The 23,366-nt window shown below is 36.9% G+C and overlaps 1 protein-coding gene across 1 annotated transcript in view; it reads left to right on the top strand.

The window, feature by feature from the left end:
* Positions 1 to 22,808, top strand: part of UNC5D (unc-5 netrin receptor D) — a 376,103-nt gene extending 353,295 nt beyond the window's left edge. The window contains exon 17 of the mRNA XM_044659544.1: positions 22,604 to 22,808. Coding sequence (XP_044515479.1) covers positions 22,604 to 22,808 — 205 coding nt within the window. The remainder of the gene's footprint in view (positions 1 to 22,603) is intronic.
* Positions 22,809 to 23,366: the final 558 nt, after the last annotated feature.

Raw genomic sequence — 23,366 nt, 5'->3', positions numbered from 1 at the left:
GTATTTATTTTTAAAGATGAAGGATACGTGATAACATTTATTGGCAATAGAGAAGAAGCACATTTATATGAGGGCAGTGATGGTGGGAGGTAGGACTGTGCTAAAGCTAGCTCGTTGGAGATAGCCAATTGATAAATTTTAAGTGTGAGCATTTATAGCTCAGAAATTTGCAAACCCTGCCAATTAGGACCTTATTTGTTGTTTTGTTGATTTCCTGGACTTAAGAAAGTGATGAAGAAAATGTTAATGACGTGGATTAAATTTTAAATTGTGCTTCATTTTTTGGAGAGTGAGAGAAGTATAGGCTTTACCTCGTTAAACCTGGTTAAATATTTAACAGCCCTCGCCCAGTGGGAACATGCATGTTTGGAGAATAATCAGTGGTCCAGGCTTCTAGATGAGAAAAGAAAGAGTTAGCCTTAACAAGGCAAAGGATAGTCTTATCCTTTGAAACTATAACAAAGGAAGGCAGCTTGTGAGAATTCAAATCTCTTCAACTCAGAGATTCTATGAATCTGAAAGCATATTTCATGATATCTTGTTATGAATATTGCTAGCTTCAATATATTTAAAAACATACTAATAATGAACTAGCCTACTTCACTGAAGTGTCATCTCATTGTCCCTCAAAAAGATAATGAAGAAGCAAAATGGCCATTTGCCAGGAATATTTTAGAACATTTTTATGCACTGGATTGAATGCTGGACTAGATGCCTTCTAAGGTTCCTTCTAATTCTTGGTGATATACTTATTCTAGAATGTACCTACAACCTCATTCTCCTTTCCTGACCCTTCTGAGCCTCAGTTTATGCACCTGTAAAATAAGGGGGTTGGACTATCTGATCTCTAATGTCCCTTTCTGCTCAGAATCTTTGTTCCTATATTATCTTCATCTGGTCTATCAAAGTGACTGTAATTATGCCTTTACAGGTTTCTATATTTAAAACACCTGGAACATCTTCAGAAATAACTGCCATAGTGCAAATTCCTATCATTTAACACATTTCTGAGGATTAGTCAGAAGTTAACTAAAACTAAATCCCCCATGAAAATAAGACAGAGAATAAGTGCAAGTGCTTAGAGTTGGGGAAATGGATACAATAGCAGAGGTGGTACAAATTGAGGGAAACAAGTGGGAAGAAGGGGACTAAAATGAGAGCAAAGAGGTAAATCCAACCCTATTTGAGAATCTTGCCGAGGGCCAGGCCTTCATTGTAATATATTGGCTTGAAGGACTGGAAATTCTGACTTCTAGAGAAATTTGTGATGAGTTGGTTCTCTGATATGTAATATAGAAGATTCTTGAATATTAATACTGATGAGGGAACAGAGAAAGTTTGTACAGAAGAAACCCACTGTAATGGTAACATGCATAGGGTTCTATGACCTCTCCACCAGACCTTTTACTAGAGCACCTCCTCAGGAGTGAAACTAACCATTTCAGGGTCATCTCCTTTGTTTATCCCCTGCCTAACCTTAGCTAAGTAGCAATAGACAGAGAAAATAGCCAAAATATGGGGGAAGAGACAAAAAAAAGAGAGTAGGACTAAAAAAATCAAACCCTAGAAAACTAAGAGGTCACTGGATTTTTATTCCAAAGTAGTTTCTGAACTAACTGCCTTTGGTTGAAAATGAGAGAGGGAGGGAATAAAAAAAAGAGAGAGAGAGAAAGGGATGGTCTCCATGCATCCTATAAGCCTACATTATTTAGATGGAGCACCAAGGGCAGTGCATTAGTGACCACTGAGACTAGACATTTTTATTGTTGTTTGTCTGGTTTTGCTGTGATTATACCAAATGAGTCTCCGGCTGTTCTCCAAGCTGCAGGCTAGAAAAGATAGTAATCATTTAATAATAACGAAAAAATGTATAGTAAAGCACTCAGTGTGGGACTGAGTCATTGCCAAAGTTGAGATGCCTTAGGGGAAAATGGAGCCTTAGGGGATATTACACAGCTAAACAGTCCCCAGTGAACTAATAGCACAAGACCCCAATTAAGCTTTCTTTCTCAAGCCAAGTGACCCAAGAATTCATGCAATGAAGATCCTTCCTAATCAAGATAGAGATCCATGTCAGCAAAGATGTCACAGTGTACTGGTGTTGTGGGTGGGACAAGGATTTCTGAGGAGTCCTGTGATTCTTCCTCAGCCCCCAACATCAACTCCAGTTTAGAGGTAGCATGGGATAATAGATTAGAGTACTGGATTTTGAAAAAAAATAACACATTCTGCTTAGATCAAAGAGGATAGACCCAAGAACAATGAGTTTAGTTTGCAGGGGTTAAAAAAGAAATATTTCATCTCTGTGTATCCCATATGCCTATAGTCTAGACAAATAAATCAAAAGTTAGAGGTGCTGAGGAGATCATAGATTGAATTAAATTGGAAAAAAATTAAATTAGAGCTATCATAATGTGGAATGGGCTACCTCAAGAAGTTGAAAATTTCCCATCACTAAATGTCTATAATTTGGCACTTAGAATTATTATAGAAAAGATTACCTGTTCGGGCTTATTTGGATATCTTCTGAGCTCCATTCCAATTCTGGGTTCTTTGGATGAACATTTTGGATCTCCTACCTCTGAAATCTTAGCCAAACCTGAGAATTTTTCCAGCTTTAAAACCCCCTGATTTCTAGTAAGTCTTTGAGCACCATGCTGCTAAGGACAATGACTCATAAAACTGCATTTACTTAAAAAAAGTGAAAGCATTTTGACTTGGGACAAATTCTGTTACAGAAGTAGCAATACCTGGAGATTCCTATGTATCCATTTACTACAAGGAGACATTTATTTTTCCAAGGAAAGAAACTAAATGCAATATTAAATCAAGCTCCATTTACCAAAATAATGGAAGTTACACTTCTTTAAGACCACAGGTAAATATTTGTTGGTCACTGTGAGAAAGATGGCTCCTTTTCTGTCCACTTCTCTTTTTCCATTTTGATAAGGAAGGCAGCTTTCAGGAAATCTGAGTTTGTTGCCAAACTATCCTTTTCTCTCATATTCTGCCATTAGAACTGAATCAAGGTCTGCATATGAGAATAGGAGGGTCATTTGGAAAAGTGTGTCAAAAGGTATAGTACTGGTGAAGTAGTATTTCTGTCAGGTGGTTTGGAACATGTTTAATACATGCGTGTTTTTATATTGTGAATCTGTAGTTTCATTGCTCAAGTATCAATTGAGACATATTCATCACTATTTTGTCTCCTCTGATGAAAATGATCATTAATTTGAGCTATGAGAGAACTTAGAAACTGTCAAGATTAAATAACTTTACAAAATCCTTTTTACTTTACTTTCACAACATCATAGATAGACAGACAGACAGACAGACTGAGAGACAGACAGACAGAAAGACAGACAGACAGACAGATAGATAGATAGATAGATAGATAGATAGATAGATAGATAGATAGTTAGATAGATAGATAGATAGATAGTTAGATAGATAGATCTCTATATATCTGCCCTTCTTTCCACTCTTTAACTCTAAATCAGGCTCCCATTACCACTCACATAAACAATTGACATAACCCTCTTATCCCTGTCTCAAATATCCACACACCAATCTATCTTCCACCTAAAGTGGTTCTCCTAAAGCATAGGGCTACATATGTCACACACTCCACCCCACCTCAATAAACTCAAGTGGATCCCTATTAACAAGTCAAAATAAAGGCCTTTGTTTGACATTTATAGCTCTTCACAACTTGACCCTTTCTTGTAAGTCTTGTCTTAAATTTCAGCCCTCTCCACACAATCTATGACCCCAACATATTTGCTTGTTCCTTAATGTTCCTTAAAGAAGACACTCTATCTATAGTCCCCTTATCTTTGCATTGGCTATCTGCCTCCACCCCAGCCTCCTTGGATACTCTTCTCCTATGCATCTCAGCTTTTCTAGCTTCCTTCAAGACTCAGCCCAAATGCTACCTTCTGAAGGAAGGCTTTCTTAGTCTTTTTCACTCTCTCCAATTTCCCCCCATTGCTAGTGCCCTCCACTCTGTCTACCATCCAACTACTATGTCTATCTGTCTGTCTTCCTTCTTGAGAGCAGACGCTTTCATGTCTGTCTCTTTCATTAGAATATGAGTTTCTTTAGTACATATATCATCTTCAAACAGATATTTCTTTGTATCCTCAATATTTAGCATGGCACTTAGCATATAGTAATCATATAATAAATGCTTAATGGCATGCAATGGAATATGGTCATGCAGCCAGTCAGAAATGATTCCAGCAGGATCTGAACCCAATTCTTCTTGACTCTAGTCTTCCTGACCCCACTCTAAGCGCCATACCTATAATTGACATGGGCCTCATTTTTTCAAGAGTCTTGGAGTCATGGGGGCAGCTAGGTGACTCAATGGATTGAGATCCAGGCCTAGAGATGGGAGGACGTGGGTTCAAATCTGACTTCAGATACTTCCTAGCTGTGTGATCCTGGATAAGTCACTTAACCCCCATTGCCTAGCCATTCTACCTTGAAACCAATACACAATATTGATGCTAAGACAGAAGGTAAGAGTTTAAAAAAAAAAAGTTTTGGAGTCATGACTATAGGATTATAGAGTGAGAGTTGAAAGAGACCTCAGAGGCCATCTCATTTAGCTTACCCTTATTTGACATATGAGGAAACTAAAGGCACAGAATTTAAGTGACTTGCCTAGAATAGAGGCAGATTTTAACTCATATCCTCTGACTCAAAATCCAATGTTCTTTACCTTGCGTCCCTCCCCCTTAATTTTGGGTCTGACATATACTAGCTGTGTGTCTTGAGCAAGTTGCTTAATGTCTCTGATTCTCAGTTTTTTTTCCCCTGTAAAATGGTGATAATATTTTATACTGAGTACCTCTCATAATAGTCATTGTAATAACAGTAGTAGTACCAGTAATAGTAATAGCAGTACCAGTAGTAGTAGCACCAGCAGCAGTAGCAGTAGGAGTAATGTTGGGGATTATAATAATAATTTTTGCACTTATTGCACTTAATTGCAATTATTGCACTTAATAGGCAGCCAGATGGTATAATGGGTAGAGTGCTAGGTCTCAAGTCAGGAAGACTTGAGTTCAAAACTAGTATTTGACACTTTTTTTTTAAATATTTTCCCTTTATTTATATATTTTTAACATTCTCTTTAATTTTTTTTAGTTCCAAAGTATCTTTCCCTCCAACTTCTCTGTCCCAATGCATTGAGAAGGCAAGCAATATGATATCAATTATACATGCAAAACATATTCCCATATTAGCCATGTTGCAAAAAAAAGTGAGAAAAATAAAGTGAAAAAAATATGTTTCAATTTGTATTCAGATTGTTTGCTCTCTCTGTGGAAGTGTATAAGCTTTTTTCATTGTAGAACCTTCAGCATTGTGCTAGATTATTGTATTAATCAGAATTGCTAAGTCTTTCACAATTGATCATCATTGTATTATTGCCAAGATTGCATACAGTGTTCTCCTGGTTCTGGCTCACTTCACTTCAGCCTGGGCAAGTCAATTAATCTCTGTCTACCTTAGTTTGCTCTTCTGTAAAATGGAGATAATAATTGTACCTACTTCCCAGGGTTATTGTGATGATCAAATGAAATCCTTCTAAAGTGCTTTGTCAACCTTAAAGAACTATACAAAAGCTAACTATTGATTATTTAGTACTTCTAAGTTTTATAAAGCACTTTCTCATTCTTACTATTTCATTGCGTATAGATTTATGGAGGCCACTTTCAGGCCCAAGTCAGAGTTTGATGGAATAGGTCTACTTCCTATCCAGGCATTCCAAGAAACTTCTCCAGTTTTCTGGAAAATTAAATAAACCTCCCTCTGAAATTTTCTGATGTAAAGAAAAGTGGGGCTCGATTTGACAGACCATTTCTCTTCGCTCCTTGATGAGAAAAGACAACCTTTTCACTTCCTGTTTAGAGTTCTGGAATAGGACCCAAATTGTCTGACAAAGCAGAGGGAGGCCTCAGAAAGAGGTTTATCTGTCAAGAATTAAATGGGGCCTTAGAAAACTTTGGATTGTATTAAATTGGACTGAATATAAACTACATTTTTCTCCCTGACTTGTATAAAACATTGGACTGTAGCCTATTGTTAGTAGGACGTTGTTCCAAGAAGGTAGTCTATAGTGTATCTTTTTAAAAAAATCTCAGTTTGGGGTGGAGAATTTTGGAGGAGCCTCTAGTGCAATATGGCAACTACTGAATCACCATAGTTTGCTAACTCATAGAACAAAAGGTAATATAGTAGAGTGGTTGAAGGATGGGCCTTAGAGTCAGGAATAAAGTAATAGCTCTGGCACCGAGAAAGCACTTAATTAAATTCTTTGTGAACTGATTGACTAATAGTTAATGCTGACAGAGTACTCTTAAGTTTTATAAAATATTTTATAACTAGATCCTTGTCATATGATCACATTCTTCGAATGCATGCTGCATTTTTCTGTTGCTCTTTAACCAGTTATCCTATTTTACATAATTATAATATTGAATAGTGTGAATTCTAGTCCTTGAGAGCACTTCACACAACTCATTATTGGCCCTAATCAGGACCTAGCTATACCTGTATTGTCCCTTGAGTCCTACCTCTGACACATAACAGCTTGGTGACCCTGAGCAAGGCAAATCACTTAACCTTTCGGTCCCCCCTTCACCTCCCAGTGTTTCTAAGATTGCAAATTACAGGTGAATTGATATCTGAGTCAGTGGAGAGATTTTTCACATGGGGAGTTCCCTATCCTTGATAATTTCTGGTTTTTCTCTGCCCTCAAAAAAAAATACTCATTAGAAAAATCCTTATGGCTTCAGAATTATTTTATACCTTCCAAAACAAACAAAAAACAGTACCGTGCTTATTTGCTGCCTACCCTCTACCTTCTCCATTGACTAAAGAAAGGTACAGTGAAAAGATAGTCTTCCATCCTCAGACCTATGGCTCTGCATAGTGTAAAATATTGACAAGACTACAAAATGGAGAAAACAAAAAGATCCCATTGGGATAAATTTACTGAAGAATTCCAATGAATCCTCTTTTCCTAAAATCATCAGTGAACCCACCTTAGGACTAGAGAGAAAACCAGGTATGGGAAAGAAAAGAACTGTCTAATATATAATATTTTCAGAAACATCACATTTTTGTATTCAAGGAATAGTTTCCATTTGTCTCATGAAATCCTTAAATCATTAAAGGAAGACTTACTATAGTAGAGATTCTTAACCTTTTTGAATGTCATGAACCACTGTGATAATTTGTTCTAAAGATCTCTTCTCAGACAATATCTTTAAATGAATAAAATGAAATACATAGGAAGATGCAGCTATGATTCAGTGGTTAGAGCGCTAGATCTGGAGTCTTGGGCAAGTCACATAACCTCTGATTGCCTAACAAGAAGGAAATGGCAAACCACTCCAGTATCTTTGCCAAGAAAATCCTATGGATAGCTCTGATCCCTGGGGTCATAAAGAGTTAGACTCCACTGAGTGACTAAGCAATGATAAAGTAATAGGATTAAAAAGGAAACAAATTATATTGAAAACAGTTATTCAAAAAAATGAACAAAAATTTTCAGAGACCCCTATTTAAGAACCTGTGCTGTAATCAAAAAAGTGAGGCTTTCAGATCTGGCTTTATTTCTTACTTTTGCTCCTTATTAAGAACAAATTATTATCCTTTGCCAGGCCTCAGGTTCCTTGTATGGAAAGTAAAGAGGCTGAAGGAGGAAAGGCATTGGTTTTGTACTCAGACTCTGTTTTAGAATTTTGGTCATAACATTTAACTTATGTGACCTTGGAAAAAATATGCTAGACTTCTGTTTACTTATCATAAAAAGATAAAAAGATGAAAAAGATGAAAAAAATTTGAATAGATGCCCTCAAAGGGCTAATGACTACCATTAATACATGATCCTATGTCTGGATAATTTTTAACATCCTTTCCAGTTCCAAATTGCTAGAATCCTAGAATTGGAAGGGATAGTGGAAATCATCAGGACCCACTGGTATTTATCAGCATTCCCCTGGATAACAACGAAAATTAGTCATTCAGTCACCACTTGACCTCCTAGGATAGAAACTCACTATTTATTGAGATAATTTATTTCATCATTTGGCAAGGATATTTTTTGAATTTTTTTGGATAGGATTTTTTGGATTATTTGGATTTTTTAGATTATTTGGATAGGATATACATCTTCACACTGACCTCAAAGCAAACTAGAATATAAACCCAAAATAAAAGTTGATGGCAGGGACCATCTAGATCAGATTTCAATGGAGTAGGAGGAGTCCAGTCTATAACATCTGAGTCAAGTCAGTACTCAAAATACTCCACAACCATAACTATTTTTTCTTTCCAGTATCTACCATTGGCGGGGGGAGTGTGTGTGTGTGTGTGTGTGTGTGTGTGTGTGTGTGTGTGTGTGTGTAAGCATATGTAATTTCTCATCATTTTTAGACACTTAAAGACACAAGAGAACTCTCGGCAAGATTGTATTCAAGTCAGATGATATAGTTCCTATTCTGATTTTCTCCAGAAAAAAAAATTAAAAAGCACTGATTAGCTATAGCTCAAGGCTGCTTATGTTCCTTGGATACCCAATGAGATTGCATTTTGGGAATGAATGCCTAATGAATGGGCCAACTCAAATAGGGTCTCCAATTGCTGCTGTTGAGTATAAATGACTTTTTCCTTCTATTTGCATTTAAAGAACCATATGGAGGGTTAGTTTTGGTCACATAAGAGGCTTTCATTAAATGAGACAATTATGGTGATAGCAGAGATATTAATATTTTCATTATGAGTGTGTTTCAATTCCCTCTTTGGTACTACACAGTAGGATTATGTACTGTTCTTGTAATGATATTTCTGTATTTGTTACAAGATGCTTAACTTAGTTTTCACTTTTTACAACTGCTATGTTACCAAAGAACATTTTAAGACAAAAACTCTTTTTTACTTTTTAATAAATGTAGACTTAGAGAAAAAAATCAAGCTAGGGTGAATTTATATTTTGTTCATGGATGTACTGCATTCACAATAAAGGAGATGATATATTCTACCACCTCCGGAGTATGTTATTCAGTTCAGGGTACCATGCTTTAGGAAATATCATTGGAAAATTGGAGCACATGCATGGGTGGGAAACCCATCATACTCAAAGCTATGCCATAGGAGAATTGATTATATGGCAGTAGATCTCAGTGGGCTTGGAGTTAGAAAGATTTCGGATACTTATTTTCTGACCCTGGGGCACTGAACTTCTCTGGGCCTTAGTTTCCTCCTATATAAAACAGGAATCATAATTACCCCTGTCCTGCTTGAGTGATGTGAGGATCAAATGAAATAATCTACAGAAAGTGCTTGCCCACCATGCAGTGCTTTAGACATGTAGCTATTATTCTTAGTGAAGGAACTAGGTTTACTTTTCATTTCCATAGAGAAGGGAACACATAGGTGGGAATAACAATTGTGCTCAAGTCTTCTGTGGGATTTGATGTTGTTGTTATTGTTATCCAGTCATATCAGTTGAGTCTGGCTCTCCAAGATCCCATTTGGGGTTTTCTTGGCAAAGATACTGTAGTGGTTTATCATTTCCTTCTCCAGCTCATTTTACTGTAGATGAACTGAAGCAAAGTTAAGTACCTTGCCTGGAGTCAGCTAGCAAATGTCTGAGACCAGATTCGAACTCAGGAAATGGGGTCTTCCTGGCTTCCTGCCTGACATTCTATCCATTGCACCACCTAGCTGTCCATATGTATAGCTTAAAATTCACTAGGCCTTTTTAGACTCTTTATATTAAATAGATATAGATAGATCTAGATATTATAGATATGTATATACAAATTTACATGTATATATAATATATGATTTTAGCTTGATGTCATGTCTATATATATATATATATATATATTCCCCTATATGCATACACACACATAGTGTGTATGTACACATATGTATATATGTTTGTTTGTTTACTTAACCTCAGGAGACAGAATTGGAAACAATGAATTGAAGATGCAGAAAGAGAGGACTGGACTGATCTGAGGAAAAACTTCCTAACAATTAGAGGTCTCCCCAAATTGAATGTTTTGGGAAATAGTGAGTTCTGATCACTGGAGGTCCTAGAGCCTGGATGGCCATTTAGCAGAGATATGGAAGAGAAGGTTTGATACAGATTTGACTAGATAAAACCAAATGATATTCTATTAGATAATTAAAATCTTCTTCTAGAATATGAACAAGCACCCTTTTTACATGGTGCCATATTCGTTTCTATATAGCTTTTCCTATATTCTAATGTCTGGCTTATATAAAACTTGAACACTCTAAGAAATGTTATGTTTTGATTGATATATGCCACAAAATAGATAACATTTATGAACACATTTATTTTTGCAAAACTTTGAACATGACTTAATTCATGTTCAATTATAGCCTCCCTCATAGAGATGTACTAAACTATTATCTCTGTTTTACAGATGATATGTATGAGGGTCAGAGAGATCAAGTAGGTCTATTTAGACTGATGCACCTAATAATTGTCAGAAATGGAATTTGAACTCAGGTCTTCCTGACACCAAATCCAGCACTTATACTGCTCTACTTAATATATTAAGAACTTATTTTCATATCAGTCTAGGATTATAGAATAGGAATGAAGAAGATTGCAGACTGTAGCTGAAACTCAGGGAAGGTCATTTATTGGCCAAAGTCACAAAGATAAAATCCGAGGCAAGATGTGAACTCAGGTCCTCTAACTCCCAAGAAGCATTCATTTTGTGAGACCCTGAGAAGTAGGTAGTAGTACAGTTATTATTATCTCCATCATAAAAGTAAAAAAGCCCTTCTTTGCTCCAAACTGAGCACCCTACACACTGTGGAATACTCTATATTTTCTCTTTTAGTCTTGCTTTTTCTCTGCCTCTCTTTTTCTTTCTTGCCACCTCAACCTATTCTTTCTCCTTTCTCCTTCCTGCTCCCCCTCTTCCTATGTCTCCCCTCCCTCCCTTCCTTCCCTCTATATTCCTTCCTCTCTCCACACAATATCTATACTATCTCATTTGATGTAGGGGTAGCACTTAGATACAGATAAACATTATATATCAACATACCTGGAACATATTTGCCCCTAAGAGACTTAGCCATCTCATGTGGATGAGGCAGTGGACCTTCAGTCTAGAAAACCTGGGTTCAAATCTGGCCTCAGATACTTACTCCTGTGTGAACCTGGGCAAGTCATTTCACCTTAGTCCATCTTGACTAAATATTAATTAATATTATTGTTATTATTATACTTCTCCTGCTTTGTTTGGTGATCTCTTCATAAAGAATACATCATAGTCCAGGTATATTTGAATGAACCTACTGTTATAAAGGACAATTCCATCCCAGGGATTCTGTTAGAATGTCAACCCAAGAACTTATCTATGGACCACACATTCTGATATCTAGTATATACTATTTACCTTCTCATACAAAATGGCCAAGTTGGATTATAACTTCTATGGTCCCTTCTGACTCTAAATATAAAAATCTTTCTTCTTCTTTTTTCAGCTCAAGGGTGCTTTTTATTTAGTTCTCAGTAGCAGTTGGTCACCTAGTCCCCATTGAGATATTAACTGATAACCATTTACTGTAGAAGAGCCTCTTCCCAAGAGAATTTATCTCTCAATAGAGTCTCTAGAAGACCTCAAAGTCTCCAAAACCCAAAGTAATGGATCTCTATATAATGGAATCTAAAGCCTGAGATGGACTGCCAAGATCTTGTATTTCAATTACTACTTAAGCAGGGATCTCTTCTATAACATCTCTGATAGATAGTCATCTAAGCTGTGACTGAAATCTCTAATTAGATGGCATTTCATGGTAGATATAAGAGTATTTAACTTGAGTCTAGAAGATTTGAATTCAAATCTAACTTCAGATACTTACTGACTGTGTGACTGTTGCCAAGTCACTTAATCACTCTTAGCTTCAATTTCTTCATATGTAAAATGAAGATAAAAATAGTCTTTACCTCAAAGGTCTGTTTGAGAATAAAATGAAATAGCATGTACCATGCTTTGAAAACCTTAAAACATCTATGTAAATGATAGCTTTCTTGAGGCAACAGTATGGTACAATGATAGAGCTCTGGACTTGGAGTCAGGAAGTGCTAAGTTCAAATTTGGCCATTGACCTTTAATAGTTTTGTAGTCCTGGGCAAGTAAATTAACCTGTTTAGCCTCAATTTCCTCATATGTAAAATGGGTTGTTATGAGGATAAAATAAGATTCTATTTATAAAGCATTTTATATTTAAAATTCATGAATGTTACCTACTAGTGATGGGAAATATATCTCAACCCCATTCCCTTTCTGAGTCACTTTCTAATATAAGTAATTTTATTGATCTCTTTATTGATTGGAATTCTACCTCCTTATACCTTTCTCCTAATGGCCCATGTTCTTTCCTCTTGGGCAAGGAGTAAAAGTCTTGTCTGTCATTCATGAAGCCTTTCAAATATTTGAAGACCGGGATCCTCTCTTTATTTCTCTCCCACTGTTAAATATGTTTTTCTCGTGCTAAAACAACCCCAGGTCACTTAACAAATTCCCATATTGTATGGCATGGTAACAAGCCATCACCTTTCTCTTGAAAACTCTCTCTAACCAATGGAAGTGAAAAGTGGAGAGGGCATAGCTTGATATCAGTAGGGGCCACCATTGAGTCCAAAATGATTGGGAGGAAGATAGCTAAACATGTATTGGAATTATAAATTATCAAAGACCTGCAAAGCATTTGTAAGCATTTATCACAAAAACTGTAGGAAACAAGCTACTATTTCTTTGAGGAGAAAGGTAGCCTTGCATCTTGAAGTGCCTCCAGGTAATAATTTTGAATAATATTATACAATAGAAGTGGAGAAATTCTGCTTAACAAGATGGCAGGTAGCAGAGAAGCTGCTATATTTTTGCACCATAAGGCTGACATGACACTACAACTTCATCTACTAAATATAGGCAGCAAGTTAGCTTTTCATATCATTATGCCTTGTTCCTCTGTAATGCAAAGGATGAAGCTAATACTTGCCTGGGGGGGAGGAGGGAGATCAGCTGAACACATTATAACTAGTACAGAGCAGACAAGGAGACCTGCGGCAAAGAGAGGCTGTATGTTTCTATCTCCTGAGCATTCATCACCTGCAGCCACAATCATAGCTTTTTCTAAGCTTAGGACAATCGTTGAGGATTTCAGAAATCCATAGGTAGAATGTTATTACCTAGTCTGCCTTCGGCCTCAAGATAGGCATAGATCTACCCGATTCCTGGTTAATGGGTGGCTTCCCTAGGTTTTTGAGGAATTAAGATCCCAAAGTATCCTACAATGGCCTGTCGCTGCTCCCTTACAGTGCTCAGCATCTATATTCTTTATTGCTCTGCTAAAAGGCTGCTTGCTGCATTTTAGATCCACTAATCGCAATGTTTAGTTGAGCAAAAATAAATGAAAGAGGACTTAATTATATGATGCATGAAGATATGAAGCAGCTCCATGGCCAGAACTCTTCCTCACTTCAAAGGCTGAAGGTGTAGAATTAAGTCAAAGAATTACTAAAATAGCAATGAGTTTCAAACATCTGCCATTGTGTGGCTTTCTCAGAGGGACTAGGCTATGACATGTGTCAGAAGGAAAGGACAATTCTAGTTTTCTAGCTGCTACAGTTGCATAAATAGACTCTCATGGTGCAGGTTCAGCAATGGACATGGAGTCAGGAAGATCTAAGCTCGCATATCGCCTCAGACATTTACAAGTTGTATGACCCTGGGCAAGTTATTTAACCTTTGTCTCAGTTTACTCAACTATAAAATAGAGATGACAATAATAGCATCTCTCTCCCAAATGTTGCAATGATCAAATGAGATAGTGTTTATAAAGTGTATGGCACATTGTAGCTGCTGAAATGTTTACTTCCTTCTTTCCTTCTTTCCCTCCCTACATCCCTTCATTCCAGTATTCACTCCTTTTCTCTTTCATTTCCCCTTTGTTCCTTCCTTTGTTCCTTCTTTCCCTCCTTTCCTTCCTTCCTTCCTTCCTTCCTTCCTTCCTTCCTTCCTTTTTCCCCTCCTTTTTTCCTTCCTTTTTTCCTTCCTTCCTTCTTTCCATACTCTTTTCTTCCTTCTCTCCCTCCCTTCCTTCCTATTTCACTTAGTGATATCAGCTCTCATTGATTCAATTATCATGTCTAAGATGATGACTTTCAAATCTACTAATTGAGCTCTAACCTCTCTGCTGATCTCTAGTCTCTCATATTTAAATCATATTGAGCATGTTGGATTGGATGTCCCATAGACCTTTTTTTTTTAAGTCCTTAACTTCTGTTTTAGAATCTTGAAGTATTAGTATTAGTTCCAAAGCAGAAGAACAGTAAGGGCCAGGTAATAGGAATTAAGTGATGATCTTGGGTCACACAGATTAGAAGTGTCTGAAGTCAAATTTGAACCCAAGACCACCTGTCTGCAAGTCTGGCTCTCTTTTGGCTGAGCCACCTAGCTGCCCCTCCCATAGACATCTTAAAGTCAGCATGTCCAAAACTTAATTTATCATTCTCCCTCCCAAACTTTCTCTCTTTTTAATTTCCTATTACTGTGTATTGGTTCTAAGGCAGAAGAGTGTTAAGGACTAGACAACTAGGGTTAGGCGATTTGCCCAGGGTCACATAGTTAAGAAGTTTGTGAAGCCAGATTTGGATCCAGAACCTCCCAGGTTTAGGGCTGAGCCAGATAGCTGCCCTTCCCTATTACTCTTGAGAACACTACTATATTTTTAATCACATAGGTTCAAACCTAAGTGTCATTATTAGAATGATTCTTTACTCTCATCACCACTTTCTACTCCCCATATCCAGTCTACTGCCAAATCTTATAATGTCTATCTTGTAATAACTCTGGTATATGCCCTCTTATCTCTCCTCTAACACTACCACCACCCTGATATAGACCCTCATCCCCTTACACCAGACAATTGTTATCTCCTTCCGGCTGGTCTTCCTCCTTCAACTCTCTCTCCATTCTAGTCCACTTTCCCTTCACTTATCTGTCAACATGATCATCTTAAAGCAAGGTCTAACCATATCACCTTCACTATTCAATAAACTCCAGTCAATCCCCCGAACTGCAGGATTCAATAAAAAATCCTCTGTTCAGCTGTTAAAGCCCTTCATAACCTGATCCCTTCCTCTGTTTTCAGATGTCTTACACTTCACTCCTCTTACTGTACTCAGCAATCCAGTGGCCTGGCCTCCTGGCCATGGATTTCACGGGAAGAAATGTGGTCACCTTTCCAGGTAGAGGAATTTGCCTTGACAAGAAGGGCCACCTTCCCATATGACATAAAAGGGAAGGAAGAATCTAAATGACTGTGAAATAAGGCAGAAGTAATAAGAAGATCTCATTCCATAGCCTCATTTTTTTAAAAAAGTGAAATATGAAGGGTTAAATGCTAGATGGCTCAAGGGATTGAGAACCAGGATTAAAGAAAGGAGGTCCTGTGTTCAGATCTGGCCTCTGACACTTCCTAGTTGTGTAGCCTTGGGTAAGTTACCAACTGTTGCCTAGTCATTACCACTCTTCTACCTTGAAACAATACACAGTACTGATTCTAAGATGGAAGGTAAAGGTTTAAAAAAATGAAACATGAGCTCACAACTCTCAACTAAATGGATGGGAAGGGAAAGCCATGGGACAGCTTGAAAAAGGATAAAAAAGCTTAAAGCTGCTGGGGTAAATGGAATGTTGAACCAATTAGGGAGGTGTAAATGGATCATCTTATAGCAAATGAGGGTCCAGTGGAGACTGTGTAATCTAAATTTGTAATGGAGCCAGTTAGGATTTTCTCCAGCTTCAATCAGTAGCATTTTAACAGAAATGAAGAAAGCAGATGGTAGTAGTAATCCAAGGCCAGGGCCTGGCAGGGCAAGATTGGTGATAGGATAAATATGGGAAGCTAGGTGGTGCGGTGGATAGACCTAGAATGATGGACCTGGAGTCAGGAAGATTTATTTTCATGATGTTCAAATCTAGTCTCAGATGCTTACTAGCTATATGGCCTGTTTGCCTCAGTTTTCTCATCTGTAAAATGAGCTGGAGGAGGAAATGGCAAATCACTCCATTATCTTTGCCAAGAAACCCCAAATGGGATCACAAAGAGTCAGATATTACTGAAACGGCTCAATAATAACAAAATATGTGCTTTAGCTTAACAGAATTATTTGTGCAGAATCTTTTTTGAATACTCTCTAATCTTCAGACCATTTCCATGGTGCTCCCATGCCACCATCATTCAGGGGACATTTCAATTATAAAAATTCACTAGGATTAATCAGAAGACTAACTACTTTTGTTGAGACACCAGTGAAGGAGAGCCTAGCAGAAGGACTAACTCATCACACAGAAACATAAATATGGGTATATAGTCTAACATGGAGAGCAGCATGGAGTGATAGCAAAAGAACACAGGATGCGTGATCAGGAGACCTAGGTTGAGATCCCTCCTCTGCCTCTTCACTACCGTTGTGGCCATGGACAGATAAGTCAATGTATGTTCCTTGAGGCCGGAATGCTTCTGTTTTTAACTTTATATTTCCTGGACCTAAAACACTTCTTGGAATAAACTCAGTACCAAAGATATACTTATTAGATTAAATTGAATTTGATGAACCTCAGTTCCCTCAACATAGAACATTCTTTTTTTTAAAGTCATACTTTCTGATTGGTCCTTCTGATTTTTGTACTAAGCTAAATGTATTTTGTACATGATCATTAATTTATCTTAACACTTCTTGAGTAATTCTAGATTCTTGAAACCTTGGATCCCAGAGATATGAGGGGAAGAGAAATCCAGTTATAAAAGAAATAAATAACTATGTGTATTTGTTTCCATTTCCCATATTAACCCCTTTTACTCTATTTTCCATGCTTAATTCTTTTTTTAAAAAACCTTTACCATCTGTCTTAGAACCAACTTGGTTCTAAGACAGATAAGCAATGAGGGCTAAGCAATTGGGGTTAAGTCACATAGCTGGGAAGTGTCTGAGGTCAGATTTGAAACCTGGTCCTCCCAATTCTAGGCTTGGCTCTCTATCTGTTGAGCCACCTACTTGCCCCAATAGATCATTCTTTCATTACCAACTTCACAGGGTAGTTGTGAGGGAAGCACTTTGTAAACCTGGACAGACTTTATAAGCTATTAAAGGGAGCTTAGCATAGTATTTAGAAATGCTGATCTGGTTTTAGGGTTCACTGGCTATGTAACTCTGGACAAGTTAATTAACCTCTTGATTCTCTAAATAACTCACTAAAACTAAGTAGCATAGTAGTTCCTATTATGCGTTAGGGAAGAGTTTCCATATAGAAAATTCCATATAGCAAATCCCAGATCCATCTCCATCTCCATTATTATTATAAACTTGAATAGCATAAGAAATGGATTCAGTCACTACCTGGGGGAAGTGGCTTGGACCACTCTGGGGGAGGTTCCCTCAGCTCATCTCCTTTTTTCCCCCTTTGCCCCTTGTACTGCTGGCATCTTATACTTGCATTGTTGGATGAGATGGTATCCACTTATTCTGTGACTTTCAGAGTTGGGAAATATCTTTATGGGAGGCACAGAAGACTGCCCGACAAGCACCATCCATGTGACCAAGTGTAAATGGCATCGTTCCCAACCTGTATTTAAACCAGGGAGTTGAGGAGCATTTCCAATCCACAAACAAGTAGTCCAGTGACATTTCTATTAGTGTAGAAGTAAATAAACACAGTAGAATCAAACTCAGAAAGAAATGAAAAGGACATTGTAGGGTGACCCCTTTCCTCTCTATTAAAGATACACATGCAGGCAGGCAAAAAGTATATACACTGCTTCTGGTATTTATTATAGTCAGCTTCTCAGCTTTGAAGGGCCCTTTGGGATCTTTGAGTAAAATGTCATAACCTTCTCACTGTTGTTTTGGTTTACCTTTTGAGGGACTCATCAAATAGTAAAGATGAATAGTAATGTGCCATTAAAAGCTGGTCACCTGTTTATGTAAGGGCTTTCTAGATAATCTCTGATTGTAAATGGGTGCCAGTCATGAAAAGGAACACTTGATTGACTTCCACCAATCTTTGTTTCTCTGTTATGATAGACCTAAATAGGAAATCAGTGTTGGCCCAAAGGTGACATTTTTCTTCCCCGGTAGGACAGAACCAATTCAGGAACCAGCAAACAAAATCAAACTTCATAAACCAGCAATAAGAATAACAACAACAACAACAACAAAAAGCACCCAGCTGGTCTCTTCATGTTGGGCAATATAACTAGTTAAATGTTTTTTGCATTAGTTATGTTTCACTGATAACTCATGTTATATTTTCAGTCCATTGACAAAATTACAGAATTTCGGAGTTGGAAAGACCACCTAGGTCTAAGGCCACTTCAACAAGAATCTCTTTTACATCATTAATGAGAGAAATCTGGTCACCACTCAGAGACCTAGAGTGGCAGGGAACTGAGTTCTCTTCCTAAGATAGCTCATTACATTTGAGTCAGTCTTAATTATTAGTCAGTTCTTCCTCATTTGGGGTTAAATTTTGTTTTTCCCCAAAGACACTGCTATTGCAGGGCCAAAAAGAACAAATCCTCCTAATCTTATCCTTCTCCTATATGATTTCTGATGATGTTCACATCTCTCTCCTACTATGTCTCATCTCATTCAGGTTAAACATCCCCAGATTCTTTATCTGAACTTTTCTGATTCCTAATATCTTCATCATCCTGAACATCCTGGTAATCTGAAGATGGCTTTAGTTATTAATGATCTTCTCCAAAAGCAGGTTCTCTACCTCAATATAATATTTTAAAAGTGGCTTGACAAGAACAAGGGACAATAAGAATATAAACTCCTTCAGTTTGGGACTTTCAAAAGTGTTCTTAATGTAGGATAAAATCACACATGAGGTGGGGTTTGTTATGTTGTACTATAACCCATGTTGAATTTGTAGTTCAATAAACCTCCTCCATGGTTTCAGGTATGTATTTTGTGCAACTACAATATATCTAGTGTTATATGATATATGTTTTAGAAGATACAAAGAACTATATTTTAATTTGATAAATGTTTATTACACTTGTCATATGCAAACTATTGTGGATAAATAGATAAAGAAATAGTCCCAGACCTCAAGAAGCTCTCAATCTAAATTAAATGGAGAGAGAAATTTATATGTATGCAAATGTGTGCACATACCTTTATAAGACAAGGCTAAGAGGATTTAGAAAGTAGAGAATATGATATGAATTAATGAATGAAAAATAATTTATTTACAAAGCTTACGCTCCAGGAACTGTGCTAAGAAATGGTGATACAAATTGAAAAAAAATAAGACAGTTCCTTGTTCTCAACAAGGTTATATTCTAATGGGGTAAGAAAAATATGGCAAATAAGGAAGGCTGATTTTTTGGGGGGAAGAGGAAGTTCACAGGATGGGTGAATGCAACTATAGAATAATTGATTCTTTCTTGAATGAAAGAGCTAATTTTGAAGGGTTAAGGAGCATGAATGGAATGTACCTCAATATTCAATAGGAAGTTCCTGATGGTTGTTAAGCAGGCAAATTACATCATTAGAAATATGCGTTAAGATGATTTTGCTAACTTTATGAAAAGTAAATTGTAGAAGAAAAAGATGAAAAGCAAGGTAACTGGTTAGGAAGCCATGTCAATAACATAGGAGAAAGGAGATAAGAGCGTGAATAAGGTTGATGGCAATGTGACTAGATAGATGATGATAGGTATACCTGATATTGAGGAAGTTCAGTTGACAGCAGTGGAGAACTAATATGAGCCTCTTCTCAAAAGGCTTACTGTCTAGATAGGGAGGGATACAAAATTAAGGTACAAAAAAACTGGAGAACAATTTAGTGTTGGATTGTGTTATAGTAATAAGTGCAATCATTGTTCAGAAAAGTGAAAACTCCAAGTAGACTGGATGCTCAGAGTTTCATGAGAAGATGGGATTTGAGCTTGATATTGAAAGATGAGTCTGATATATATAATGTAGTAAGAGGTCAGAAAAGCAATAGGAGTAAAAGAATGACAAAGTAAATGAGTGTTTTCCAGGAGGAGTAAGTAGATCTGCTTACATTGAAGAGTAGTTGTAAATTGGTATAACAATAGCAGCTAAGGGGTCAGATAGCTGGTGTCAAACCAGCTAAATGAAGAGCCTAGAATGGCAGGAAATGGAATTTAGTCTTGAGGTAGATTGAAATGAAGGCTTGATATTAGGGTTGTAACTGTTTAATGAAGAGATTAGAGGAAGGGATTAGAGGAAGGGATAGAATTTACATAGATATTTGTTTCCTACATCTATAGTGACAAGGGCATGGATTGAGAAATTTTATTGTGAATGAAAACAAAAGGGATGAGACAGAGAGAAATGTCAAAGGAGGAAACAACAGGAGGTGGATTAAAACATTACCTCTCTGTCTCTATAATAAAAGGAAGGGGTCCAAGGTAATTCTAAGGTTTCCAGCTTTGGAGAGAAAGGCATTGTGGAGGATCAAATAGCTACTTCCAAGAAAATGATAATTATAACTCAAATTTCCTCAGTGACTTACAAAGCCCTTTTCTCACAATAGTTCAGTGAGATAAGCGGTACACATTGCTAGTAGAGGTATGAGCCATTTCACTGATGTCACACAAGATTCAAATCTCTTGACCCCAAGTCCAGAGGATCACAGGATTTAGAGCAGAAAGATATCTAAAAAGTCAACTAATGCAGCCCCATATAATAAAGGAATCTAAGACCCAGAGAAGATAAATGACTTATCCAAAGAAAGTGTGAGAGTTGAGAATTGAACCCAGAGTTGGGATCTGTTTCCAAATCCAGAACTTTTTTTTGGCTATACTATTGTTGTCTCAAGCTTAGGTTTCTAGGGCTATACTTTACAGATACTATATTATTTTCCTCTTTTTATTTGAAAATTGAATTTTCACTGTACTATGAAATAAGCAGGAAAGTGGGTCAGTGAATAGAACGTTAAATCTGGAATTAAGAAAACCTGAGTTATGTTCTCAGATACTTGTTACCTGAGTGATCTTGGGCAAGTCACATAACCTCTTTATGCCTTAGTGTCCTCAAATGTAAAATGAGGAAAATAATAGCACCTATCTCACAAAGTAGTTGTGAGGATCAAATAAGATAATACAGAGTGTTTATTAGCATAGTGCTTAGCACATAGTAGGGGCTTAATAAATGCTTGTTTACTTCCATGATACATTTTACCTCTGAACATCTGAGCTTGAAGTGACAGTAGGATGAACACCTAAGGAGAAATGTCCTGTAAATATTTAAAAAGAAAAGATGAGTCCTATATGCTTGACTGTAGAAATGGAAAATAGATTTGAGATTTATCTACACAGAGGCGATAGTTGAAGCCTAGTTGTAGAGCAGCTTCCTAAATGAATCTAGAGAAAAAAGAATGAGGGTGTTGGCTTAGTCTTTGTAAATACTCACAAATTAGAAGGTGAGTAGATAAAAACCAAACAGACAACCAAAAATGAAAAGTAATGGTCAGAAATCTAAAACAAGAACCATGAAGAGGTAATTTCTTCAAAACACAAAAGAGAAGGCTGTTTCATGTTGGCCACCACCAAAGGGAGGTCAAAGAAGATAAAGGAAAAAAAAGCCAAGTCACTGGTAATCTTTGAAAGAGCCATTTCAATAGTAGTAGGAACTGAAAATAGAATATGAGTCTAATATAGGAAATGGAAATAAATATACAGATTTTTTATTTTATTACCAAATTTCTTTTCCCCTCATGCTCTGGAATCCAACATTGCAAGAATCTAGGATTTTGGGTACTATTACAATAAAATAAAAATCAGGTACAAAACACATTTCATTGAGTAAGAATCAGAATGACCAATCCACTTCTATATTGTGAAAACAGCCACAACTACTTTTCTCCATCGTTTTTGTGTTATCAATCCATGTGAAACTAGATTATATAAATCATCTATTGTTTCATATACACAGGTGGATTTAATTAATCAGCATCCTTTCATCTTATGAATAGGTTACCCCAAAACTTACTTATTCCCCCTCCCAATTATATTGAAATCTACTCCTTCCACCTCACAACTTGGAAAGCTCCTAAATTTTCCTCCAATTAGAAACTAGATTTCCTAATTTTGTGTCCTGAATTGTATTGTGGTCAATTGCTTTTATTTTAATTAACTACATTTTTTAACATATTCGATTAATTTATTTTCAGGTTAAAAATTTGCTTTATACTTTGCTTGGGGTATTTGTACTAATGGGGGAGTCCACTGACCGTTGCTTTCCAACTACCTAGCCAATAAATAACTGACAATTAAACTTTTCCTCAGTTATTATTATTTCCAAGTTATAGTAGGAACTTCTCCACCCATTTACTATGCACAGAGGCATAACCCAGTTTTAATCCCTTTTGTATCAAACTGTAGTATTTTTTAAGCTCTCTCTCATTCTAGTCTAACAGTGTTCTTATTTTCTTTCCGTAACTTTTTTTTTGCTCATTCCTTTATTTAATTAATATTTCTTCTTGTCTAGGAATTTATCTTACTTTGCTACCCAAAGTAGCCCATCTGCTGTCATTTTGAACCTGTGGGAAGCTCGTCATCAACATGATGGTGACCTTGACTCCTTGGCCTGTGCTCTTGAAGAGATTGGGAGGACACACACAAAACTCTCAAACATTCCTGAAACTCAGCTTGAAGAACCTGACTTCAGCTATAGCAGGCAAAATGGACTTTAGTCCATCTCCTCTCATGGACAGACCGATGGCCAGCTTTGTGACTTTTTCTTTAGGCGGGGAGGAAAGAGGTGGCTTTTGGTCCAATGCTTTTTGGGAAAACTCAACTTCATTTATAATCAAAGAGGGACATCACTTGAAGAAACTGAAACTGACTTGGTAAATCAGGTTAATGTTGGGAAGGTTCAAGCTTGCATCCAAAAGGCCCCACTGTCCCATCTGAATTAATGCCTACTTAACTCTTGGCCAATTCTGCAGAGTTGAAGTGGAAAAAGGGACACATGTTGCCTTTAAAGAGGCTCACATTTTTGGGATTGTTAATGAGTCAAAACATATCAGATGCCAGCAAAATAGAGATTGAATAAATGTATAGTTTGGAAAAAGTTTATAAAGTAACGATGTTCCCCAAGGGCCAAATTATTCTGATATCAGTGTCAGATTGTTGTTTTTTTTAAACCAATTGATATTTGTAATGTGGGAAATAAGTATAAAACTGGCCTTCATAAGTAACAATCTTGCCAGTCCATTTCAACCATATCACAAGCAAGAAATGAGCATCTA

This window comes from Gracilinanus agilis, chromosome 2 (assembly GCF_016433145.1).
Source record: "Gracilinanus agilis isolate LMUSP501 chromosome 2, AgileGrace, whole genome shotgun sequence".
NCBI classification, from domain to species: domain Eukaryota; kingdom Metazoa; phylum Chordata; class Mammalia; order Didelphimorphia; family Didelphidae; genus Gracilinanus; species Gracilinanus agilis.
This window is presented reverse-complemented; position numbering and strand designations above follow the sequence as displayed.